A 25863-nucleotide genomic window follows, 5' to 3' on the forward strand; every position below is an offset into this window, starting at 1 on the left:
GCAATAACTTGAGTGAGATTTATTCTATCTCAACTGAATGCAGTTCATCTCTTTTGCTATGGTCAAAAATCAACTCAGTTGTTGTCTTCAGTTTAGCTCGTCGGTTTATGTCTATGCTCTACTTTACTTGATGTCAGTTGAAGAGTGCATTTTAACGAATTCGACTGATTAGTTTCGCAATATCAAAACTATGTAACATTCCAACAATGCTATACATGAAAGCTTAAGACAATTGATTTGTTTTGTCAATATAATACCAACATCAAATTACATATTTGCCGTATAAAAATACCATTCATTTGATAAAGATGAAAGCTCAAAATCAAAATTACACACTCTCTACTATTTAATATTTGATAAAATTCAATATCCTCTCCAATTTAAAGAGCTCAAATCAAAATTATACATTCTCTTCAATATAATATTTGATAAAATCCAATGCACCCTTCAGTAATTTATGCATTCATCGTGTCTAGCTCAAGCCCGTCGGTACCGAATATGCATGCGTATAATGTCGTGTATGTTTTAAAATCACTTCACTTTTTAATTGTGTTGTACACATTCTTAATTTTTGTGTATAGGACTTAGTATAAACTAGTCGTTGTGGCACACACTGTACGTGTGTAAAACATGAAAATGAAGAAAATTAGACATTTAAAAGTATCTATATTTATAATTATATATGTATGTGATAAAATATAATTAAGTGAATAAGAGATGTATTGTTATTTAAAAAGTGAATAAATCAAGAGGTTGAAACTTATAACTACACAAAAGAGAAATACAAATAAATTGAAAAAAATATAGTGTAAAAAAATATATGGAGTTGTTGCAGGACCTAAGTAGTGGAGGGAAAGTTTGGAGAATGATGTTGGAATAAATATATGAAAATTCACCATGACACCATAAACAGTTGGTATAGGGTACTTAGACTTAATAATATAATTTAATAATAATAATAATAATAATAATAATAATAATAAATATTTAGTCAATGTTTTTAATCCGATCTCTATTTACACCAAAATAATTAATGTTTGTGACATGATATTTTTTAATGAATATGATTCCTAAACCCATCAACCCCACTCCTTTTACTCCTTAGCCAATTTAATAATAATAATAATAATAATAATAATAATAATAATAAGCGGAGTAGACAAGTGAAACAGCGAAAAGCAAAAACATCTCAGGAACCCTAATATAAAAACCAAAATCCCAAATTAAAGCACAAAACACACTTCGAAGAACCGAAGAAATTACTTAGATAGAGCGATAGGTTGCGAAGCAGGACGCCTCCAATTTTCACCATTCAGTGGGTATGTGCAAGCATTTTTTTTAATGCAAGTTGATTTACCTTGTAAATATTTTTTATTTATTTAGGTATTCAACTGAAAATTTGTCAACACTGTTGCTCAAGAATGTTGAAGCTAATTTATGAATTATGCTGAGGGGCGATGTATGTAATTATATTGGGCAAAGTTGCTACTCGGTGGTGTCTGTTATTTTCTGAATGTTTTCCTTATATCTTTGCTCTGGGGCGGAACCGGTGATCGACTATTGAATGAAAAATAAAATAAACTGTTACTTGAGGTTCTTGTAAATTGAATCTATTTGAATTGCAAATCAGTCACCCGTGGAACGAAATTTTGCCAAAGTTTTTGGTGTTTGCTTTATGTACTCTATATGAATGTGTTCCATTTCTCAGTATGTCGGCCAGTAACAAAAACCAGGGCAGGAACTAAATATACCATGGAGGATTTAGCGATTGATTTTATGAAATTAGACCCGCCGAAATTTTCTGGGACAGGATCTCCAGAAGAAGCTGAATCATGGTTGTTAAGTATGGATCAAGAGTTCGAAGCTCTAGAATGTTCCGATGACGACTCTAAACTAAAACTAGCTGTTTTCCAACTGAGTGAGTGGGCTGTTTATTGGTGGTCGGGGAGAAAGGCTGATCTAGAGCGTCAATATGGTACGTTGTCGTGGGACAGGTTTAAAGCAGCATTTCAAAAAAATTATTTCCCAAGGCTGAAGCGAGATAAAGCACGGGAATTCTGGAATCTGAATCAGGAGAATATGACTGTCGAAGAGTATTCAAGAAAATTTTCATCCTTGCTGATGTATGTGCCATACATTGCATCCGACAATGAGGAGAAGATTCAACACTTTTTGGAAGGCCTCAGGCCGGACATCAGTCTAAGAGTTGGAATTGGACTCAATGGAGCGAAATCATTTGAGGACGTGTTGAACACCGCATATTTAGTAGAGGGGTCGTTGGAGAGATTGAACCAAGCTCAATATTCGGATTGACCGAATGAAAGTTGTCTCCTAGTTGGTTAGAGCTGCACACATTGTGGAGGTAGGCATCCAAAGGAGAGATGCTTTAAGTTAACCAGGTACGACGGCTGGATGGAAATTACCCTGGCAGGGAGCGGTAGGGCAACCTTTGTAGTTATGTAGCCGATTTCGAACGTACACAAGTGTTGGATTGCCGTAGTTTCTAGCTTGTTTACCTTTCTGGATTATTGTTCTAAAATGAATGCTCGATATGTTTCTCTCTTGTAGGCTCGTTGTCCATGTTTTTTCCATACAGGGGCAATAATTTATTTCAAGTATTTTCAAGCTTGTAAGCTATTAAGGTAGTGTTTGAGGAAGTATTTTTCAGTTTTTTTTTACAAACCCTAAAAGTTTTGTAAAAGATAAAGTGAGAAGTGCATCATAAAAAGTTCTCCCAAATACTACATAAATAGTTTGATCTTTATCCGTATATACGAGAGACGGTTCAAACACACTCATATTTACAATAAAGAGTTATATTTTTAGCCTAAAAAAAGAATTATACTTTTAGCCTAAAAAGTAACTCATTATCAAGAGTGACTTAATTAAGGGATCCGCCTCACAAAATTTACTCGTGAGAGTGAGATAGTTTTTGTGATATGATATTATACCCATTTTCGGTTCAAAATTTGAAATTCGATTGGTAATCAATATTTTTTAATTTCAGTTAATCTTTTGTATCCATGTATATGTGAATATTTTTCATAAATGTTATATATGATAATATACCAATCTTCGGTTGAAAATTTGAAATTTGACAAGATTTTATCACTATTTTTTATTTTAGTTTTTTTTGTTCATGTGAAATTTTTTATAAATGCTATATATTATAATGTACCAATTTTGTGTTCAATTTTTGAAATTTGATATGATGTTATTTTTATTTTTTAATTTTAGTTTTTTTTAGGGAATTGTATTTAAATTCTGATACGATGTGCAACTTGTATAAAAATGTTGATCCACGACATGACGTGGATATCTCTGAATTCTTAAATCTAATAAGTTGTTTTGGAGTAACGAATCATGAGTTAATCTTGAGGTTGGAACTCCGGTTCTATTATTGTGGAATATATCATCATTATCTTGAATTATCACTATTTTTTATTTTAGTTTTTTGTGTCCACGTATATGTGAAGTTTTTCATAAATGTTATATATTATAATGTACTCATTTTGTGTTTAATTTTTTAAATTTGATAGGATGTTATCTTTATTTTTTAATTTCAGTTAATTTTTTTGAGGAAATGTTGTATTTAAATTATGATACGATGTGCAACTTGAATAAAAATGTTGATCTACGACATGACGTAGATATCTCTGAATTCTTAAATCTAATAAGAAGTTTTGGAATAACGAATCATTAGTTAATATTGAAAGTTGAGACTCCGGTTCTATTATTGTGGAATATATTGGTCATAAAATGCTTATTTCAAAAAAGTTATTGACCTCTTATGATCCAATAGTTTTTTTAAAATTATAGAGAAACAATAACTTTTAATTGTACAACATGTAATGACAATCAACATAAGCTATAACCGATCGTTATATCCTGTAGGACTTCTTTTGAATAACTATGTTTTTAATCATGGTCACTTATATGTCCATGTATATAGAGTTATGGTTATAATAAATTTATATTATTTGAATCTGGAAAAAATAAGTGATAAATTATCAATCATCATGTAGTTTGCTAATGTGATAAGATTAGCATAATGTCTTCAACAATATCACAAAGAATACCAAAATAAGAGTCGATAAGTGCGATGGGCGACTTGAGTTTGATTGGCTCCACAAAACAGTCCTCGCAAGTCTCTGCATTTTCCAATGCCCACTATACATCATTTATCGCATCTACCAAGGAACCTGATTCCAAATCTTCTATTGCGAACGCCCACTATACATCATTTATTGCATCTATCAAGGAACCTGATTCCAAATCTTCTATTGCGAACGGTCGACGCTACCATGTAGCTACGAACATGAAATAAAAGAAAAAAACAATTGTAATTAAAAGAAATATGGCTTCAGAAAGAAGATGATAGTAATCAGATCATTCTATCTGATTGATTTTTTTTTCGATAACCTTTTGCAAATTACAATATATATGACATTTTGCCAACTTTGAACATTGTGACGTACTTGGATATAAGATAATGTGTTAGAAGGTAAAAAAAACTTATAACGAGGCGGTGTACGTTAGGTAAGGAAAAAAGAGCAAATATACATAATGATTAAGGTACAAGCAATTGTCATATATGTATTTTACAAACTACAGTCTAAAAATCTCCATCGGTTTATACACATATTTTACAACAAAGTATTTCTTATACTACAAAAGAACTATTTTGTTATTTATTTACTGTGCATATTGATTTTGATGCATATTGTTGGCAGCTAGCTCTGTCTCAATACTACTTGCACAATCTAACAAAAGCGAAAACTTTGCTTTCATATTAAATACTCTTCGTAAGATGACGACCTATACTGGAGAAAATTCTTCGTATCAATTATTCGACTTTTTTTTGAAATAAATAGTTGTATTGACATTGTTCATAATTAATACAAGTACAATAAACATTGTTTTCCATTGTATTTGATATATAAACCGAACTTGTATATGAGAATTCTTTTAGCCTATTATAATTTATCTTATATGTACTTGTACAATTAGTTACTTTCAGATTAACACACTCACTATAAGTTCGGTTTATACATCAAATACAATGGAAAAAAATGTTTACTGTACTTGTACTGACTGCGGACAATGTCAATACAACTATTTATTTCAAAAAGAAGTCGAAGAACTGATACAAACATTTTACTTCATCCCAGTATAAGCCGTTATCTTACAAAGAGTGCTTAATATGGAAGCAAAGCTTTCGTTCCTGCTATATTATGCAAGTAATAGTGAGACAGAGTTAGTTACCAACAATATGCATCAAAATCAACATGTACAGTAAATAAACAACAAAATAGTTTTTTTGCAGTATAAGAAATGCTTGGTTGTAAAATACTAGTAAATATATAGAGATCTTTAGACTGTACTTGTAAAATACATATATGACAATTGCTTGTACCTTAATTATTATGTATATTTGCTCTTTCTTACTTGAGGTACGTCCACCGCCTCGTTATAAGTTTTTTCTACTTCTAGCCTATTATCTTATATCAAAGTACGTCATGAGGTTTAAAGTTGATAAAATGACTTCTATATATTGTAATTTGCAAAAAGTTATCGTTAAAATAAAATCAACCAAATAAAATGACCCGATTATTATCATTTTCTTTTTGAAGTCATATTTCTTTCAATTACAATTGTGTTTTTTTTCCTTTTATTTCATATTCGTAGCTATGTGATTATTAGTTCAGGTTGGATTTGCACCTAATAAGAATGACGAAAGTGAAAGAAGCTTATGGAGATAAAAATAGCAAAGAAAAAAAAGTGTTGAAGGAAAAAACCATGGTTTATTTGCTTGTTTATGAAATGCCAAAAAATGCATTTTAAAATTTAAATTTATTATGGTTTATATTTTATGCTCAATTTTAGTATACATGCGTATAAAAAATTATTGGAAAATTTATTTATTTTTAAAAAAATACATGAAAAAAACGAAATATACAAAATTTTCTCAATTAATTATAAGAAAAAAATTATCAACTCTATTCAATTTATATAAATGTTCATGAAAATTTTATTTTCACAAAAGAAAATATTTTTTGGTTAGTAATCATATCTCTTTCACAAGATATTATTATTAATATGGTATTGGCTACTAAGACAAAATACATACTAAATTTTTATCCTTGTAACAAAAATGCAGGTTTTGTTCCTTTTTTGGCTTTAATTTCTGAAACATTTTATATAGCCTCTGTGAAAAAAGGAAAAACTCAAAAACTCACAGACGTAGACAATCAAATCTAAACGAAAGAAAGACCAACAGCATTGCGGCAACCCCAAAAAACAGTACAATGTTCGACAGTCAATGACGCTAAAAAATGAAAGAGAGTCAACAACCACCACATCACAAGTGAGTGCAGCAAAGCACATAGAAGAATTTAGGCAGCATATATAAAGAAAAAATGAAACAGAGGAAGTGAATGTACCCACTCAAGCTTTCCAATCCCTTTCAGCGATCAAGAGGCCAATAAACTATGAACAACTGAAACCTAATATGTAGAGACAACACGACAGAGGGAAAAATCAAGCAAAATATTGGTTAATCGAAGGAGAGACATTCTAATCCAACTTTCACACTGTAACAAGTATAATGAACCGAAGCAACATGAGTCTAAGTGAAACTTAGACACACGCAACCTCTATTAAAAAATCTTACTATCGCTGGGACAAACAACAAAGAAATCAGCAAATTCACAGACAAAAATTTCCAGATCTATGCGAAGCCAAAAACACCTACAATTTTATACGGCACAAATATAAGTGCAACACAAAATACACAACCTCTATCAAAACAGGCTTACAGCCTCTCTCAAAAAGCATATGAATCAGCTCAGCAAACCCACAGGCGAGACATTCCAGATATATCCAAAACCAAGAAGAACAACGATTTACCAGAAACAAGACTCTAAGTAAAACCAATAAGTTTACAGCCGTTATAAAAAATCTTAAAACCTCTGTCAAAAAGAAGAAGGATATATAGAACAACTAACAATTTCAGACCCATTGGAAACCAAAAATAACAACGTTCCATAATTCCGTAAATCCCGTCCAATGCTCGGGAATCAGTAACGCTTGTAAATAAAAAAAATCTCAGTCAAAGAGAAAGCAGATATGAGAACATGGATAACGTTGCATAGCATGTAGAAAAAACCAGGACCCAAAAAACACGAGGACGACGAATTCACGCTCAGAAAACGAGAACATTTTTTCTTGAAGAAAAAACTGAGAACGCTTCGCTCTACCAAACACTACCTTAGCAATTGGTCATTTTGACACCAAATATTTCTTACCATCCCGTCTTGTTAATCTTCTAGTTTTAACGATTCAAACATTTTTTTTTTTTGTGACATGGAACCCGCAACCGTTACCTTCGGTGCGCACTGGGTAAACTCCCGAACTAACGCAATAGCCTGCAAACTACGTTAGCCAGGTAAACCACACTAGGCAAGCCATGTGTGACAAACTAGTCCAATAAGGTGTTGGTAGGGAGAATCGAACTCCTGACCTCTAACTTTATTTACTTTACTTTTTTTTTTGTGACGTGAGAACTCACAGCCGCTACATTTCAGAGTAATTAATTTGTTTCTTTGATAATTCTAAAAAATACATTTTTAGACTTGAACTCTTACAGCATATTTATGTTTTCATCATCATATTTCAGTACTATTTCAATTTTAAAAATTACTAATATTTCATCCGTATCGCACGGAGTGTATGTCGTATATAATATGATTAAACATTAGATGATACATCTTTAACAACAAATAAATGTCCCAATTAATTTGAGATTAGTCTAAACTTGTCTACAACCTTATTCGTGATGGTCCCAGGAATGCCTAGAATAAGACTTATATAGAAAGTTTAGATGAATATTTCTAATGTTTTAGTAAGAAAGCAACAACTCATTAACTTTACATCTCGATCATGAAACGCACACTCTATGCTAAAATTTCGTTATTTTTGGACTTAGGTTCAAACCAATGAACAAAACGAAGCTTCAAATCACAAAATTTCATGGATGGTGAAACCTCACGGATTGCACTAAACATGGGTGTCAATCTTCGAAATCTCAACTAGTTCATGGAAAAGAGAACATGTTTGTATTTTTTTGGTGTTACTGCTTGTGTTCATTGTTAAAAACAAATGTTTAGATTAATATTATCTCGTAATATCATCTAACGAGGGATTATATTGATTAAAAAAATTTAAAAATTTAACACTATCTCATAAAAAGATTCAACTGTTTTTAAGCTATGTTGTTATGTATTTTTTGGTCTTATTACGTAACAATTTTTTAAATATTCCGTCGAATATATCATCTAAAAAGGGATTGGATTATGTTATTTTTTTAAATATGTTGTTATATTTTTTTGGGTCTTAAAGTAACATTTTTTTTAAATCTGTTAAATATATCATCTAAAAAGGTATTATACTGCTTAAAATATTTAACTTTAACATTATCTAGTCATGATAAAAGAGATTCTGTTGTTTTTTAAATACGTTATATATTTTTTGACGTTATTTGGTAACATTTTTTTAAATCTGCTGTTGATTAATATATTATTAATCATCGCAAAAACTAAATTTAATATTATCTCATAATATAATCCGAAAATCAATCCTTTTTAAATCCAAAATTTGAATTTATTATCATCTCGTAACTCTTTTTCTTCTTTTTAGATAGCCAAAATTTGAATTTATCGTTATCTTCTAATATATTATGCATTAATGACTAATCATATTTTCCTCACTAGATTATGCATTTTTCTATTTTTAGTAATGAGTTTTAGGCTTATTAGTTCTTCGACTTCTTTTTGAAATAGATAATTGTATAAATATTGTCCGCAGTCGATACAAGTACAATAAAAATTGTTTTTCATCGGATTAGATTTACAAACTAAACCTTATATAAAGTAAACATTATGTCCACTTCAATACCAATAGATTAGTCATCAATCAATAGGTGTTCGATTATAATTTAATAGTTTAAAAGAAATCTTATTCACCACATTGCTTGTTTGAATTTCGTCACATGTAACTTTCTGTAAATGTTACTCATCACTCGTACGTTCATGGTCTGAGCATACATATACCTAATTACAAGTTTAGAAGTTTTGGGATAAATAGAACTTGATGCACAAGACAAAGAGAGCATATCCTTAACTAGTTAATTCGATAGAGTAGCTCGTAAAACCTGGACAACAGCAAGATTTCAACAATAGTAAAACTGTAAAACTAAGAAACTTGTGTTCACAATTTCAGTTTATATTCAGATCACTATCTAAATGGAAACTTGAGATAATAAAATACGTGGAGCTACGAAACCGAAGACATTCCGGTTCACTCAGCAAACTTATAAATGCATTCCAGCAAAATAACAGTAATAAAGAAACACTGAAATTTAAAGTGTGTGAGAATGGTGAAACAACCACGAATGAGATATTAATAATTAACACTAATCTTAAGAAATTCTAAGCAAATAACAAGGTTTGCTTATTCAGTGTAAAAATCTTTTTTTTTTAAACAAGGTTTACGTATCCTCAAATTATGATGAAACAGAAAAATTCTAAACAAGATAACAAGGTTTACTTATTGTGGAGAACTACTTCTAAATTGGGGTGACATATCGTACCGTACCAAAAAACGCATACCGTATACCGTATCGAAAATTATGATATAAGAAAATTTTATGTCGATACCGTACCGAAAATTTTGATATCTATAACTAGCATACCGATTATACCGAAATTTTATGGTATACCGAGATTTCAAAACCGTATCGGTATATACCGTTTTATGCCGAAAAGAAACATTATATTTTTAAAATTTAAAAGATTATTGTTTAAAAATATTTATATATTTTTAAATTTTTATATAATATTTCGGTATATTGATATACCAGTATATACCGAAATTTTCAAATTGCATACGTTACCGTACCGAAAAATCCGGTATCGTTACCGTACCGAAATTTTCGATATACCGAAAAATCCGCAAATTCGGTATTTTTCCCTAACCTAATTCTAAATGCTCCGACTAAGTTTAATACAATATTTCATATAGAAGAAATTAGTGATTTTCGAAACAAAATATTTTTTTTTTGGAAAAAAACAAAACAAAAATGCCAAAGTAGTAGTTTTCAAAACCAATTTCATTCCAAGGCATATCCCTTGGTAACTTGTAAAATAGTAATCCCCGACCATAGGTTAAATTTCTTTAGCTCAAATTTGTTTTACAGGGCTCCCCAACGTACAAAGATGATCTACGGTTTGAAGGGGGAATTCATATATATATGGATATATAGAGGAATTTTCAGCTGTCCAACCATGTTTTTCACTTGGTCCGCGACCATTAAAACCCGATAGTGGGTTTTAGTGATGAAAAAAAAAAACCACTTGACGAAGTGAAAAAACATGATTGTGCAGCTGAACATTCCTCTGTATATATATATGAATGAATATATATGTACATCTTAATCCAAAAAATTAACTGAGAAAGTTTATATAAAAAGTTGAAAGGTCTAAACTAAGTGCTTGACTTAACTACAGTCAACTAATAACACGAATAAACATAAGTTAAGCTCTAATAACCAAGGCCCAAGACAATAAAACAAAGTGTCAGGTTCATAGAGGAGTAGCCAAACATCTACAAGAACATGACAAATTTTATGAGCTAATAGACATTTGGAAAAAAAAAAAAAAAAACCGAGACAAAAACAAAAACAAGAGAAGACAAGTAAGTAACGCAGTCCATTCGGTCTATGAAACAGAAAGCCCATACAAAACACAAAAGAAGACGACCGAAAATGTCGAGAAAAAACCGAAACAGAGATAAAAACAACAGAAGACAACAAACCCATTCGGAGCTTTCCAATTCCAACACGAGGGAACAATGCATAGAAGAATCGAGGTCGAACGAGTCACAGGGGCGGGAAACAATGGAACGAAAAGTCAGGAAAAACCGAGACAAAAACTAACCCAGTCGAAAGCTTTCCGATCCCAAGAGGAAAGAAAAACGAGCAGACGTGTAATCAAGTTAAGAGAACGGAGAAGAGGCGAAGACGGCTGAAGAAACAATGTCTAATTTTGAAGTGTTTCTTTTTCGATTCCACGCGGTGGGGAGAGAAACCCATAACACACGTGCACTTCTTTTCCATGCGGTGGAGTGATGTGAGTTCTACTAGTTTGTATGCTATTGTGTTAGTTTGGGAGATTTATTGAGAGTGCATCGAAAAGTATAAAATTGACATGTGTGTTGATTACGGGTTTTCACATCACAAAAAAAATTATAATTATAATTTTAATATTATCTATACCGTTAATTAAGATAGAGGGCAGAATAATAACTAATTTTTAGTTAGGTTTTTTTTAATATGTCAATATTATTTTTAATTAGATTTTTTTTTGTTTTTTAAATTTTTATTTACTTTTTTTTACAAATTTTTTTATTTTATAATTTAATTACGAATATTTAGAAAAAAATAAAATTGTACGATTACAGAACACGTGCTTCGAGACGCTAGCATATATTATATGATCATTTATGTCTGTCACATAATAAATTTTCGATAGAAACAACGTATCAAAATGAAAAAAATTGCAAATTAGATGATCTAAAAGTGAAAATTCACCTTTAATATTACTAAAAAATTAAATTAAAACATATGGAATTTATAGGACAAAAAAATGCAAATTTACTGTTAGCATGACTAAAAATAAATAAAAAAAATAAAATGCAAGTTAAATGACTAAAAATGTAAATTCAATGTTAACAGGACTTAAAATGAAAAAAATGCAAATTACATGACTAAATGTGAATTTAGTGTTAACATGACTAAAAATAAAAAAAAAATGCAAGTTAAGGACCCAACATGCAAATTTACTTTTTAATGGGATAAAAAATAGAAAATATGAAAATTACGAAACCAAAAATGTAATTCTCCCGTTCGAATTGCACAGATTCATAGCGTGTTTGGTTCTTCAGAGTATTATATAAGCAAAACGCGACTATACCACGGCAGCCCGAAGGAATCTCAAAAGCGCTTTTTCGGAACAAAGTGGGTTGCGTGGTGGAGAGCTGGTGGCCGAAAAAGGGGCGAAAAACAAAGCCGTGAACCCCAACCAGAGTCTGTCGATTGCTGGGTGAGCCGGTGAGGAGAGAAAAGGAGCGGAAACAAAGGTAGATCAGCAGAAAAGGCCGCAATTACTTTATTCAAGAATCGGCAAGTAATTGGCAACCTTTTTTTTTTTTAAGCTGGGAATTATCTCGAGTTACTTATCGTGTCATTTGTTTAATGGGTTTTCTTAATGCGGACTCGTAGCGCGTCACGGATGGATTTTTGGCCGAATTAGTTTATGTTTTCTACCATATGTTTCGAGGGTGTTTTTTTTTAAAAAAAAATTTCTTCGAATTATGTTTTGCAAATTTATTAGGGTTTCCGCTGCAGGTTAGTGATGCTTACCTTGTTAAAATTGAAGTGCTTGTACTTTTTAACCTTCAAAATTTATGACTTTATTTTATTGAGGACTGTTATACGCTATGACTAGAAAGAATTTAACTCTTTTTTCTCCTTTGTCAGCGAACATGTTTTATGGGCAGTGTTTCATTTTTATGCTGCTGAGTGATCATTTGCAAATCCTTGTAACTATGCTAGTTGAATCTTTATTTTATATTTATAAAAAAAAAAATCTTAATTTTATATGAATTTGTACCATGATCAGTATGACAGTCAGAACAAGAAGTAATCCTGGTCCATCCTCCAAAACGGAAGATGAAAATAATGCGGAAGCTGAGAAGACCGACGAACAATGGAATTATCTGTCAAAAAATTTTTGAAATGGGATCCACCAGTGTTCTTTGGGACAGAAACTTCAGAAGAAGCTGAATACTGGTTATCAAGAATCGAGCTTTTAGTAAAAACGCTTGAATGTTCCGATAACAGTAAACTACGCTTAGCTGTACATCAGTTGAAAGGTGATGGGTATAAGTGGTGGTTGGGGGCTAAAATAGGACTAGAGAGCCAGCACGGTGCTGTATCATGGGACAAGTTTAAATCAGCATTTCTAGGATTTTACTTTCCAAATGCAAAACGAGATGCAAAATTTTCGGAACTCTTGAACCTAAGGCAAGAGAATCTTACAGTTCATGAATATGCGACGAAATTTGAGTCCTTGTTATTGTATGCACCAAGCATTCAAACCAGCGCAACGGCGAAGATTCATCACTTTCGGGGAGGGCTCAGGCCAGAAATCTATGACGGTGTTATAGTCCATCGAGCAGAATCATATGATGAACTCAGGAACATGGCTATATCCGTAGAGAATAGTTTGATGGCAGTAAACGAATCTTTATCTTCTGTTCGATCTGGTGGAACAAATAAAACCTTGTCAGTTGCACATAAATCTCATTTCAAGAAGCCGAGGTTGCCTATGAGCTGTCATACTATACAAACGGCCTGTTCGAGGCAAAGCACATTATCAAGAGCATGCTTTACATGTGGACAAACGGGACATATAGCAAGGAATTGTCCTCAGAGGGGCTGAGGATTCAGCAGGTGTGATATATATTTCCTTGAACACTAATTGTTGCGTCTTTTCAAAGAAGGATAAGGTTATTTGTGTTATGGACTTGATTCCCTGATTTACATATATAGCATATTTTGTTTCAGTATTGTTCTTCGATTCCATTTTATTTTTACAGTTTTATTTGTGCATTCATAACTTAGACACATGCAGTGTGCCTTGAGCTCTATAATCTATCTGATTAAGACGAAAGGCTGTATTGTTTTGGGAGCCAGCTCTTGATTATTTTCCATTCAAGAGTAAGAAAAGTGCTTTAGTATCAAATACTGGATGATCCAGATATTTTATATAATGGGCGAAACTTAAATCCGAGAGGCGAGAAGCTATGGAAGCAATATATATTTTTGCATATGTACGATATATATAGATATAAATGTTCATGGGAAGTTTTAATGTAGAGAGGGACGGCCGCGGCCTTTGGTACTGGTCTTTGAAGCTAGATCTTAATTTGATTGACAAAGTGCAACACAGTTGAAGTTCTTTGATTCCTTGCCCTGGTTTTTTCTCAGTTTTGATGTGTTTGTTCAATCCATACACGTTTCTTTGATGCGCGAACTTGATTTTATCCACTCGATGTTAGTTGTATGAATAGTAGTTGCATTCTGAGCTTTTGTAGCTCATGTGCTCCTTCTTGTTGTTTCAGGTGAAGATCAAGACTTTTAGTGTGTGCAGGAGATGGATAAAGTTTGAAGTTTAGTCAGGTTGCCAAACAATTTCTTATGTTTGTTGGAAATGATTTTGTGGTTGTGATGCTGCTATCACTTGTGCATCCTTTGAATCTTTTCGTATATTGCACAAAGCACATAGTTTGTGAGTTTGCGTAGCTATTCCGACAAATCTTTTTGAAATGAATACTTAACGTAAGATATTCAGTGGTCAAAATAATTTAAGAACCCAGTTTTCTATTGTTTCATTTACTCATAGAGATTAAGGTAGTGTTTGAGAGAGCCTCTTCCAAACAGTACTTAATTTCATTTGAAACTGATGAAATCCAATCTTGGTTGGGAGGTTTTATGCCTTAATTAAGTATTACCTGTTCGTTTGATATTAAATAAGGAAACAAAAAATTACAACGCAAGAGTGTGGAACTGGAATGCGAGTGGTGAAACTCGCGAATGCAGTCGATTGCATCTTGGGACTGCTTCCATCATGGATAATATAATATTGCACACTGATCATTTATAGAATTTTAGCCAAATAAAAATAAAGATGAGTAATCTATCAATATTTTATCATTCACATCTCACAGAGTATATCGAGAAATATTTTGTTTTAGCGGAAGCATTGGGCATCCGGGAAGCTCTTAGTTGATTAAAAGATTTGCATTATCAGAATATCTTAATAGACTCATATGCTAAACTTGTTATTGACGCTATTATCCTTCTAGTTTTGGGTTGTTAGTTGCTGAATGTAAATTCCTTGCACAAGGAATTCCTTTATGTTTGTTTTTTTTTTTCAAGCGATCAGCGAATCAAGTCGCTTATAGCCAGAGCAGATGGTTCTATGACTGGTTTAGAAAGTCGAGCTACTTCATCGTCTTCTTTTATTTCTAATGTAATTTCGATTGATTTAGCTTATGCATTCCCCCCTCTCACAAAAAAAATAATAACAAACAGAGACAAAGTCACAAAACTGGATATATATTATTGGTGAATTGGTGTTCAGTCCCTAAATCCAAAAGCAAATTAAGAATCAGTCCCTTGTCAGAAAAAATTCGTTTGCACTTCCTGGGCCCACATTATTTTACTTGGATAAAATTAAGTACAAAATATTGAAAATATGATACAAATACAATATATTTGAGCATTAATTGTTCGAAATCGAGTACAAAAAATATAATTTTGAGTATAAAATCTAAACATCTTTATTAATGTGAACTTGAAACATGTGTTTGAGTACTCAAAAATCATATATTTGTACCAGATATAACACATTCGGTACTCAAAAATCACATATGTGTACCATATTTTCAATATTTTGTATCGATTTTCATCCAAATAAGATAAATGTGTTATTAATATCAATATTTTTTAGTACTAAAAAATAATATATTTATACTAGATCTAACACATTTGATACTCAAATATCATATATTTATACCATATTTTTCATGTTTTGTACCGAATTTTATCCGAAATAAAACATGTGGGCCCAGAGAGTTTAAACAAAGTTTTTTTTCTGATAGGGACTGATCATTAATTTTTGTTTAGGTTTGGGAACTGAATTATAATTAACCGATATATTAGCCCTTCTCTTTTGTCGCATTATGTATTAGATTGTTTTTTCTCACTGTTCACTCTTCTCAATGAAGGTTTAAAAATTATATTTGGCATGTTGGTATATCATATTTCAAATTTAAAAACTATTAATTTTTGTTTTTCTCTTTGAGAACGTGAATATAATATTGCATCATGTATTTTGCTGACATGTTTATAAATATAACAAAATCGTATCATTTATTTTATATACACACATCGCGTGTATCACCGCCACTAGTTTTTTTTAAAAAAAGCCGTTCAAAAAATAAAAGGAAGACGATTTTTTTCAAGTTATTTGAGTAAAAAGCGCTTTTTAATTTTTATTTTTAAATTTATTTAGCTTAATGCATTCCTTTCCTCCCCCAAAAAAATAAAATAATAACAAACTGAGACAAAGTCACAAAATTGGATATATATTAGCCCTTCTCTTTTGTCGCATTATGTATTAGATTGTTTTTTTCTCACTGTTCACTCTTCTCAATGAAGGTTTAAAAACTGTATTTGGTATGTTGGTGTGTCATATTTCAAATTTAAAAACTATCAATTTTTGTTCTCTCTTTAAGAACGTGAATATAATATTGTATCATGAATTTTGATGATATGTTTATAAACATAACAAAATCGTATGAGTTATTTTATGTACACGCATCGCGTGTGTCACCGCGACTATTTTTTTTAAAAAAAAAGCCGTTCCAAAAATAAAAGGAAGACGATTTTTTTCAAGTTTTTTTGACGGAAAAAGCGTTTTTATTTTTTATTTTTTTTAAAGTAAAAAGCGCTTTTCTTCTCTGGTCTGAAAGGGCGATTGCAAGTGCATCATCAACTTTGCCACTCATAAAGGAACAAATACTTCTCAGGAACCCTAACTAAAACCAAATCCCAGATCCAGATAAAGTTATTTCAAAATAAAAAAGATCGAAAAATGTGTGAATCAGAAGAAGCGGTAGCAAAGATTTCATTGAAAGATCAGGGAAATGAATTTTTTAAAGCCGGGAATTATCTAAAAGCTGCTGCGCTCTATACTCAGGCTATCAAGCAGGACGCCTCAAATCCCGCTCTTTATAGGTGTTTTAACTTGTTCGAATGCAGATATCTTTCTCTCATAACTTTTATGGGGTTTTAAGTGTTGGTCTGTAGTTTCCACTTCGCGTCAAGATTGAGATATTGAATATATTATTGTTTTTTGCCTTCTCCACTCTTTTTCAAGAATATTTAGGATCAAATACACATTTAACTTTGCCGCAACTTTGCCATAGTTTACCTTTGAATTGCAGAGGTTCTAGTTTCAACCTTGCAGACTTTTTATATTTTGATGCCCTGTTTCTGTTTCTGTCTCTGTCAAGATTGGATTTTTTTGGTGTGTCATTAACACGAATAATGTTTTGGTCACCCACTTCTCATTAGATTTTCGTAAAAGTGTCTACGTATCTTCTTGTTTGCTTGTACTGAAGATGAGGCGATACGGATAGATCCACTGAGAATATTAGTTTACTGTAGGAAGTTGACAAAGTTATAATTTTATCTCGTTTGCTGAATAGAGAATGCATTTGATGCTTTTGGATGAGTAATTTAATTCGTTTGAACTGTACGTGGTTTAGTTGGACCCAGAGAGCTGAAAAAGCTAGAGTTAGCATATTGTGCTGCGCAGCTTCATATGAGCTATTTACACTGGAATATTTCTTAAAAAAGGAGATTAGGGAAATAATATTTGTGGTTCATTCTATTTCATGCATTGATTTTCGAGGAAACAACAGTAATCTTCTTGGTGATAGTGTAGTTATGAGTTTAACAATGCTCCTTGATTTGCCAAATTGAGGAGCTGCTCTGTAATATGCTATGTTTTAGTATTGTATTTAAAATTCTCTTCTTGCACTATTTTGACATTTTATATTTTTCTTTTCCCAGCAATCGCGCTGCAGCATTTCTGAATTTGGTAAAACTTAACAAAGCACTTGCTGATGCTGAGACAACAATCTCTTTAAAACCAGATTGGGAAAAGGTACACTTATTTGATTGAAAAGCATCTCTTATCCTTCATCCTTTGGCATTAAAAATGCTGCTGAATGTGCCTGCAGGGTTATTTCAGGAAAGGGTGTGTCTTGGAGGCTATGGAAAACTATGAGGATGTATGCCTTAATCCTTATTTTTTCTGGTTGTTTCAAAATCCAATTTTTAACAGCATTCATTGGTATCAATATTAGCTTTTTTTTTTAGGCCTTAGCTGCTTTCCAATTAGCCTTGAAGTACAACTCACAAAGTTCCGAGGTGTCTAGAAAAATCAAGAGACTTACACAATTGGCCAGGGATAAGAAGCGAGCTCAAGAAGTGGAAAATATGAGATCAAATGTTGATATGGCCAAACATTTGGATTCAGTCAAATCTGAATTGGTTAGTTTAGCCTGTCATGGAAATGAGTCATTATATTTGTGTTTGTTACTGCTCAACTAGTTTATGTCGCTATCATTGTTCTAAATGGTGACCGCCTAGGCGGGAGGCGGTCATTGACCACACCCCCTTTGCCTTAGGCGATAGAAGATGGGCAGGGGCAGGCGAGGCGGACGAGGCGGTCGAAGTCAACAAAATTAAGAAAACCCTAATCATTAATGCACTTTCTCTTCCAAAACATAATTGGCCCACTAGCTCAGTCATCCACAACCCCCGCCTCTTCCGCTTCAAACCGTTTACCATTGTTGCTGGAAACCACCCTCCACCGCCGAGTCATTTTTATCAATCATCTTGTTAGTTGCATTTATATATTTATTTGCAAAGTCATATCTATCAATCATCTTGTTAGTTGCATTTATATATTTATTTGCACCTTGTATAAGTTGTATTGTATTTTATGAAGCTTATTTAAGCATAAACATTACTTAATTAAATATATTACATTAAGAATGATGTATGTTTGTATTTGCATTACACGATTATATATAATTATGCAAAAAAATTAGTAAAAAAAATTCCGCGTAGGCAGCCGAGGCTTTAGGTGGTCACTGACCGCCCTGCCCCTGTCTACCACCATTTACGACACTGTGCACTGTCCTTTTCTGCTATTGTACTCTTGAGTTATTATGTCATGAATCGTAAGTCTGTTTGGAGGAATAAGTTGGAGTATTTCAATTCATTTTGGGATTGAATAATCAGTCCTGCGTAGTTACCTCATGCATATGAAAGAGCCAAAATAACATATATTTTTCCTGCTTTATGTGCTTTTTGTACACTATTTTCACTTTTATTTATATGATTATTTAAATATTATTTGGCTGCCACCTTTGAGTTTGAGTAATTATTTTTTGTATTTCAGACTGGAAAAGATTGTTCCGATGAGATATTTGCTTTCCTAGTTGAAACAATGGAGACAGCAATAAAATCTTGGCATGGAACTTCTACTGTACCTCCTAGAGTTTATTTCCTGCTTGACAAGGAAAAGGCAGACATTGAAAAATACGCGCCAGCTGTTAATATCGATAAGGTATTGAACTTTGGTATTTCAAATTTTTGCAATGATTTTGATTTACATAATTGTCTTTCGGACGTGGTTGTCTGAAACCTTTATTCTCTTTCATTTGATGGTCTGAAATTAGCATGCCCTCGATTGTGTTATTTTGTTATCAACTCGTGCATATCATCATTAACTGGATAATCATGACTGCATATTAACAACATTATTTTTCCCGCCAATGCCAGGCATTTGAATCTCCACATACACATGGCAGCTGTTTTTCATTCCTCAGGCAATATGCTGAAGATTCTTTCTCTCGAGCTGCTTGCTTAGTGGCACCCAAAAGCATAATTTCTTATCCTCAGGTAAATTCTTTGGGTTTTTTTTATATAATTTATTTCAAATTTTTTAGGTTGGTGATTGTGTTTGGCCTATTGCAATTTTGTTTTTCTTTTCTGATTAACCCCTCCTATTCCTCTTACATTATTCTGGGCAATAGAAATTGCTTGGATTATGATAAAAATGCCTCTGGTGAATGTACCTGACCTTTAAAAGAAGGGTAAGAGTGTAAGACTTGGGGACTTATCTATTATTTTGCAATTATCTTTATTGGGAAAGTATATGCAGCTGTTTGTTTCGTTATTGAAAATAATTTAAATGAATTTTCATTTGCGTTTGAAAGAGTTGTAGTTACATGGATTTTCAAAAACTAGAAAAATATATGGCCTGCCATGCCACACATCCCTTTCTAAATTCTATGATAGAACTGAAACACACTTTTATCTGCCCAAAATTGCTAGTCCAAGTAGCAAGCGAACTTTTTTTTATTCACCATGAACAAAAAAAATGTTTTTTTTTTTGGGTTGACGTCAACGCTAGCTAGTTTGAGCTGGATGCTATTGTCTGAAATAATGCTGTAAAATCAAATGGCCTTTCCTCTAAACTTTCATTTACAGTATGATTTCAGAAACCAATTATCAAAATCTAATCTCTTTTAATGAGAACCATCGAATTTGAGTTCTGATTATCTTTTTGTAGGTGTGGAAGGGTCAAGGATCAAGAAAATGGAAGCACGGACAGAATGATGGTTTCTTTTTTCAATTGGAATCACCTTCTCTGCGAAAAATATGGTTTGTTCCAAGTTCTAGTGAGAAGGGGCAAACCTTGTGCAGGTCTGTCACTCTCTCTTTCTGTGGCACACACTGACATTTTATGAGTTAAATAAGCCTATAGTTCTTGCAGTAATTGATTCCTTCATAGTTACTCACAAATAACGAAACTCATTCTTAATGCTGAGAAACTTGAGTGTGTATATGGCTTATGAAAACCCAGGACAATACAAACTAGAAAATGGCCGGACCGTGCAATGTTGCATCACTAACTGTGCACCCATGTATTAGTAGTGAAATATGATATGCGTTTTGATTACCAAAATATTGATGTACACCCTACATTCACTCAGGGATCCTGTTACATTAGACATCAGCGTACACGAAATTCTCCCTCGTTTATTCAAGTAATAATCTTGGAGGTGCACAAGCCATGCTCGTTATCCTGGATGATTATACTTCATTGCTGTTGGAGGCGATTACGGAGCCTGCAATTATAATTAGGACATCGCCTTGAATGTTGGCGATCTTTTTGGTATTATTTTACGCAGCCATTATATCCATAATGTTCACGCAGAATCTTCCAAATCTAGATGTTCATCCTCGGACTTGGTAAGATCTCTGGATCTGGGAGCAATTGCGATTCGAGAAGGATAAAAAAAATTAGAGCAGTAGTGTGTATTATGGATCGTGTGGCTTGAATTCAGCTTGTTTGTTTGGAAAACCATTTACTCGCATCTCAAATCGCTTCATCAATCTTTTGACTTTCGTTCCATTGTTCATCATTGGTCATAAGCTTGTGTTCATGTATAAAACTTTTATGGGGGTTTCCCTATGTTTTGGAATTAGTTATCGAAAGATCTCTTGAAATTTTAGTTGGCTGTAGGACATTTAAAATTGATGTGGTATTTTGTTTGAAGTTGATATTTAGACTTAATTTTTAGTTATTTATATTCTACTCCATATCTAAAAGTTATTCACTAATAGAGGGTAAATAAAAAAAATGAAATATAAATATCGATTCTTAAAATTAACATTTCATGTCATTGACTGTTTGTTTGTTATCCTACTTCATAATATATATCATTAATTCATATTTGGAGCAAAACTGAAATTCGCTTCCATTATTAAGATGATCATGGATGTTAACTCTCAGTTCGTAGTGCTGTTAGTGCGAAGGAAAACGAATGAAATAGCTCATGTTATAGTTAGGTATGCGTATTGTTGCTCTAGTGAGTCCTAGTTTAATTTCTATAATACAGATATATATATAATATGTCTATAATTTCTTTAATTTAGATTGACAAATCAAAATTATAATTAGTTTAAGAGTGATATAATCGGTCCGGTTTTGCGTTTATTAGCTCGTCGCGTACCCATCAACTAAATTAATTCATAAAAAATTTCCTACTTTTAATGTTCCAAATTTTCTCCACACTTACACACGCACGGACAGACACACACACACACACATATATATATATATATATAATAATAGTTAAGAGTCTACTATCTAACAATAGTTGAGATACTCTTAAAAACTGGTTTCAAGAGAACACCAACTTTTGTTTCGATTTTACCCTTTCCTCTCTTTCCTATCCATTATCCCACTAAACTTCACACCAACTCTACACACAAAAAAATACATATAAAAATAACATCTATTTTACACACGTATGAGTGTGTGTATTTGTTGCTAGTGTAATCTTTACTTCTTTACTATTTTATTAAGAGTGAGAGGCCTATACAAACCGTTTTTTGTTGGAACATTGTTGAATGAATTGTTGGAATAATGACATGAAATGACATGAAATGAGCTTGAATTACTTGTCCAAAAGGCTTGTATACTTGTCCAAAAAAAGCTTGTTCCAATTGATGCAAAAATTTGAATTTGGTGAAATAAATTGGAGGAAAAGTTGTCTCACATTGAAACATGTTCAATGTATTGTTCACCTTATAAAATCCAACTTTGGATTGTGGGACTGGGCCCTTAGGGCACCAGATGTTTTGTAAAAGAGCAAGACGTTAATCGAAACAACAAACACGCGTGCGCGCGGTCGGCCTGCTCGGCTCGACGAGGTCTTATGATCAATTATTTTTTTTGGATAAAATTTGGTTAAAGGAAAAAAAATAAAATAAATAAAATATTTTTTTTTAGTGCGCCCGATCGGTGGAAATTTACCGACCGAGTGCAGCCCTCACCTTGCGATACAGTGTGCTTCAGAAAAGTTGGGCGCTCGGTCGGCCAAATTATACCGACCGAGCGCACCCTTATTTTTCCGAGGCAGTGAGTGTGGCCAAAGTAGGGCGCTCGATCGGTTAAAAATTACCGACCGAGCGCGCCTTCTACAGTCCGAAAAGCTGCGCTTCTTTCTGAGCTTTTTCTGTCATGGGTTGCATTCTTACGCCATAAAACGTGTTTTTTTGGAGTCATAGTATATATATATATATAACTGTTATAACGCAGAGGTACGAGAGAAAAACATCTGATAACGTATACAGATTTCTGCAAAATCTCTCCCTCACTTTCTCAAAAGAAAAGTTGAAACTTATTTTCGTTCGCTGAAGTTTGTGATATTTGTAGTGCTGCTATATCACGATCGTTAGTCGTTGTATCTTAGAGACGATTGCCGTCAACGTTGAGCACTATTAACGGGCAATTTCGTCTTGCGGATAGAGAGATTATCTCGCCTCGACTTTGTTCATCATTTTTACTGCTGTTGTTGCTGTTGACATTCAAGTTTTTCAAAATTCGGAATACATCCTAATAACAATTTTTTGGTGTCATGGTGATTTTTCTTCAATTTATTCTTTTTATACCCATGCACTCTCTTTCCAACTCCATCTCTTACCCACTTCTCCCACTTTCTTCTCTTATCACTTCTTTTATCATTTCGCTTCCTATAAATATCTTCTGAAACTGAATTTCTACAACAACTAAACAAAAAATAAGAATAAACCAGTACTTTAATTTTTTTTAAAAAAAATTAAATATACAACACATAATATTTATATATTATGATTTATACACATAATACGTGTGCTCAATAACTAATATAAAGAAAGTACACGTGGTTTGAGATAAATGTAGGGGAGAAGACTTTTTTTTTTTTTTTTTTTTTAAGAGAGAAGACTTTATAAATAATGATAAATACTTAATGAACACCCAACGACCAGTTCTGACTTCTGAGTCATTCCCACGTTTGGTTTTTTCAACTGTATGCCAAATCTCCCTCTTCCTTAACCATTAAACACAATTAAAAATTCCACTTCAATATTTGTATCTTGATCATGCCTGCGGTTCGTTACGCTGCTGTTCTAGCAATTATTCTCGTTCTTCAATCTTGCTTCAGCACATCCAATTCCGCGCCTTTGTTTGGTTCGTCTCTTAATAACCCTTTTCGCTTCGAAATTTCAAAGCTCCATCTATCTCTTAGATTTAATAAGTTTTTTTTTTTTTTAATATGGGAGATGGCTGAATTTTGTGAGTAGTGCGCGCAGGGAATTTGTGCCAAGAAAGTAATGATCTGTGCGGGAAGGGAAATTGCTTAGCTTCGAACAAAAGCGCTTTTGGTTACACATGCGAATGCGATTCTGGGTGGAAACAAAGTGGTGATCCCGACGATCAATCTCTCAACTTCTTGCCTTGTGTCATTCCCAATTGTAAGTTCTTTTTCTTTCAAACAAAACTACCATTTATGAAAATTAATTTTTTTTTTTTTTTTTTCCGGTGATTAATCATTAATCAATTACAACGATATATATTTCAAGTGTACTCTTAATTAGTTTGCCCTTGAGCTTGGCTATATATGTCAAGTATTAAATGCTCTTTTGAATATTGCACATTCAAGATTAATAGGGGTTGGTCATTGACTAATTGGACAGAAGATAAAAATTTGGTACAAAAACTACTAAAACCGTGGTGGACAAAATTTTTTTAAGTAACTAATGAACTATATAGTTTATCCGACACAAAGATCCAAATATAAAACGAAATATCAAATTGTAACAAATTCTCCTCCCAACTCAAAAAAAAATCTATGTTTTAACATGTTTTTAAGCCAGATGAATATTGTTTTTGGTGACTCATCAGGTTCATTGTACAACAACTGCGCCATTAATGCCTCTGCACCGGCGCCTAACAATGACAAGCCAACTTCATCCTTCTTGGATCGTGCGTATCAACTTTTCTTTGACCCTTTGACATAATATTTAAATCCATTTATATATTTTTATCATGTGGATAATTTTGCTTAAATTCGGCACACGTACGCAGCATGCTTCTGGACCGATTGTGGAGGTGGAAAATGCGTGAAAACCTCTGCATTCAAGTCTACTTGCGTATGCCAAGACGGCTACTACAATTTGTTCAATGCCACTAATTTCCCATGCTACAAACAATGTAAGAATACGCACACGCACACACATATATATGTTCGAAACATACAATGACATGATGAATATAGTATGTTTCTTTCTTGGGTTGAAACCATGCTTAATGGATAAATGAATTAGGCGCATTCGGAGCGGATTGCACAAGTCTTGGAATCAACTTGGGCAACAGTACGTCAACTTCTTCTTCCACATCAACCCCTGATACTAGCTACGGTAAGATTACAGATTCTTGAGTAAAGTAGTGTATAGTGATTATCGATTTTTTTTTTTTCACATTGCAAACACTACTTAAATGTTACATATTTTTAATGGACATATAATTTGGAGATGTAGACCATTCATTGCGCATTTTTCGGAAAGAACTTTTGGCTAAAAATGTTGTAATCTTTTTGAATTTTTTAACGATATTGTTCCTAACATTGCATTTTGTTTTCTTGATGTATGAATGGATGTGCGGTATCAGGGGTGAGCTTGATCAAGAGGGCTGGAGCTGTTTCTTTGCGTAGCATGGTGGCAATTTTGGGCATGGTTGTATTTAATTTAAACATATAGCAATCATTGTGGTAAGCTTTACAATATATTGTAAAATTATAGGGTAAATGATTTTCATGGAAGCTAGTGAGATCTTGTATGTAGGTAATTGCGATTGCGACAGTGATTTTTACGATGTCACGTCAATTGTTGTCCATGTAGGTGTATGGGTGTTCATGATATCAAAACTATATATATCAAAATTATATATATATATATATATATATAATATTTGTAATGTAATTTTTAATAGAATTTTGCAAGTTTAAAAGATAAAATTGTATATGTTAGCACGTTGCATAGTTTTATTTGAAGGGAACGGTTCGACTATATAAGATTTATATAGTTTAGCACTTTGCATAGAAGACCAATTAAAAAGATATAAAATCTACCGAAATACCTACACAAACACACACACATTTATTTAATTGAAACAGGCAAAAAATCTCATTGATAAATAAGCAATTCCCAATTGGCCCAAATCAATTTGGGCCCATGAAAATAGGATTTGAACCATTGCCATATTTTGA

The 25863-nt window shown here is 32.6% G+C and overlaps 2 protein-coding genes and 2 long non-coding RNA genes across 6 annotated transcripts; all 4 read left to right on the plus strand.

The window, feature by feature from the left end:
- Positions 1-1173: 1173 nt before the first annotated feature.
- Positions 1174-2563, plus strand: LOC140866808 (uncharacterized). The gene is made up of 2 exons (XR_012144977.1): positions 1174-1319; positions 1709-2563. It is a non-coding gene; the product is annotated as an uncharacterized lncRNA (long non-coding RNA).
- A 9474-nt stretch (positions 2564-12037) lies between these two features.
- On the plus strand, positions 12038-14452 carry LOC140865158 (uncharacterized). Of its 2 annotated transcripts, none has more exons than XR_012144493.1 (3): positions 12038-12242; positions 12738-13570; positions 14242-14452. It is a non-coding gene; the product is annotated as an uncharacterized lncRNA (long non-coding RNA). The 2 variants fall into 2 exon arrangements; XR_012144492.1 differs by having other exon boundaries at positions 12038-12238.
- Positions 14453-16669: 2217 nt separating this feature from the next.
- LOC140865757 (uncharacterized) lies at positions 16670-21279 on the plus strand. The gene is made up of 8 exons (XM_073270514.1): positions 16670-16921; positions 17762-17855; positions 17932-17982; positions 18071-18244; positions 19161-19328; positions 19544-19663; positions 20337-20470; positions 20761-21279. Exons 1-8 carry the CDS (start codon positions 16779-16781, stop codon positions 20816-20818), a joined length of 942 nt encoding a protein of 313 aa, XP_073126615.1. The 5' UTR covers positions 16670-16778; the 3' UTR covers positions 20819-21279.
- Positions 21280-23589: 2310 nt separating this feature from the next.
- LOC140867304 (uncharacterized) lies at positions 23590-25576 on the plus strand. Of its 2 annotated transcripts, none has more exons than XM_073272378.1 (6): positions 23590-23786; positions 23900-24070; positions 24501-24581; positions 24684-24809; positions 24923-25015; positions 25266-25576. In XM_073272378.1, exons 1-6 carry the CDS (start codon positions 23699-23701, stop codon positions 25352-25354), a joined length of 648 nt encoding a protein of 215 aa, XP_073128479.1. In that variant the 5' UTR covers positions 23590-23698; the 3' UTR covers positions 25355-25576. The 2 variants fall into 2 exon arrangements, with proteins under 2 accessions (XP_073128479.1, XP_073128480.1); XM_073272379.1 differs by having other exon boundaries at positions 23909-24070.
- Positions 25577-25863: the final 287 nt, after the last annotated feature.

This window comes from Henckelia pumila, chromosome 4, assembly GCF_033568475.1.
Source record: "Henckelia pumila isolate YLH828 chromosome 4, ASM3356847v2, whole genome shotgun sequence".
Taxonomy (NCBI): domain Eukaryota; kingdom Viridiplantae; phylum Streptophyta; class Magnoliopsida; order Lamiales; family Gesneriaceae; genus Henckelia; species Henckelia pumila.

Excerpts from the sequence above, each read along its gene's own strand:
- LOC140865757 (XM_073270514.1), top strand. The coding sequence starts at position 16,779 with ATGTGTGAATCAGAAGAAGCGGTAGCAAAGATTTCATTGAAAGATCAG. Across the intron at positions 16,922-17,761 it reads TCAAATCCCGCTCTTTATAG|CAATCGCGCTGCAGCATTTC; the intron begins GTGTTTTAACTT and ends TTCTTTTCCCAG. Across the intron at positions 17,983-18,070 it reads CTATGGAAAACTATGAGGAT|GCCTTAGCTGCTTTCCAATT; the intron begins GTATGCCTTAAT and ends TTTTTTTTTTAG.
- LOC140867304 (XM_073272378.1), top strand. The coding sequence starts at position 23,699 with ATGCCTGCGGTTCGTTACGCTGCTGTTCTAGCAATTATTCTCGTTCTT. Across the intron at positions 23,787-23,899 it reads CAATTCCGCGCCTTTGTTTG|TGCGCGCAGGGAATTTGTGC; the intron begins GTTCGTCTCTTA and ends TTTTGTGAGTAG. Across the intron at positions 25,016-25,265 it reads AACCCCTGATACTAGCTACG|GGGTGAGCTTGATCAAGAGG; the intron begins GTAAGATTACAG and ends GTGCGGTATCAG.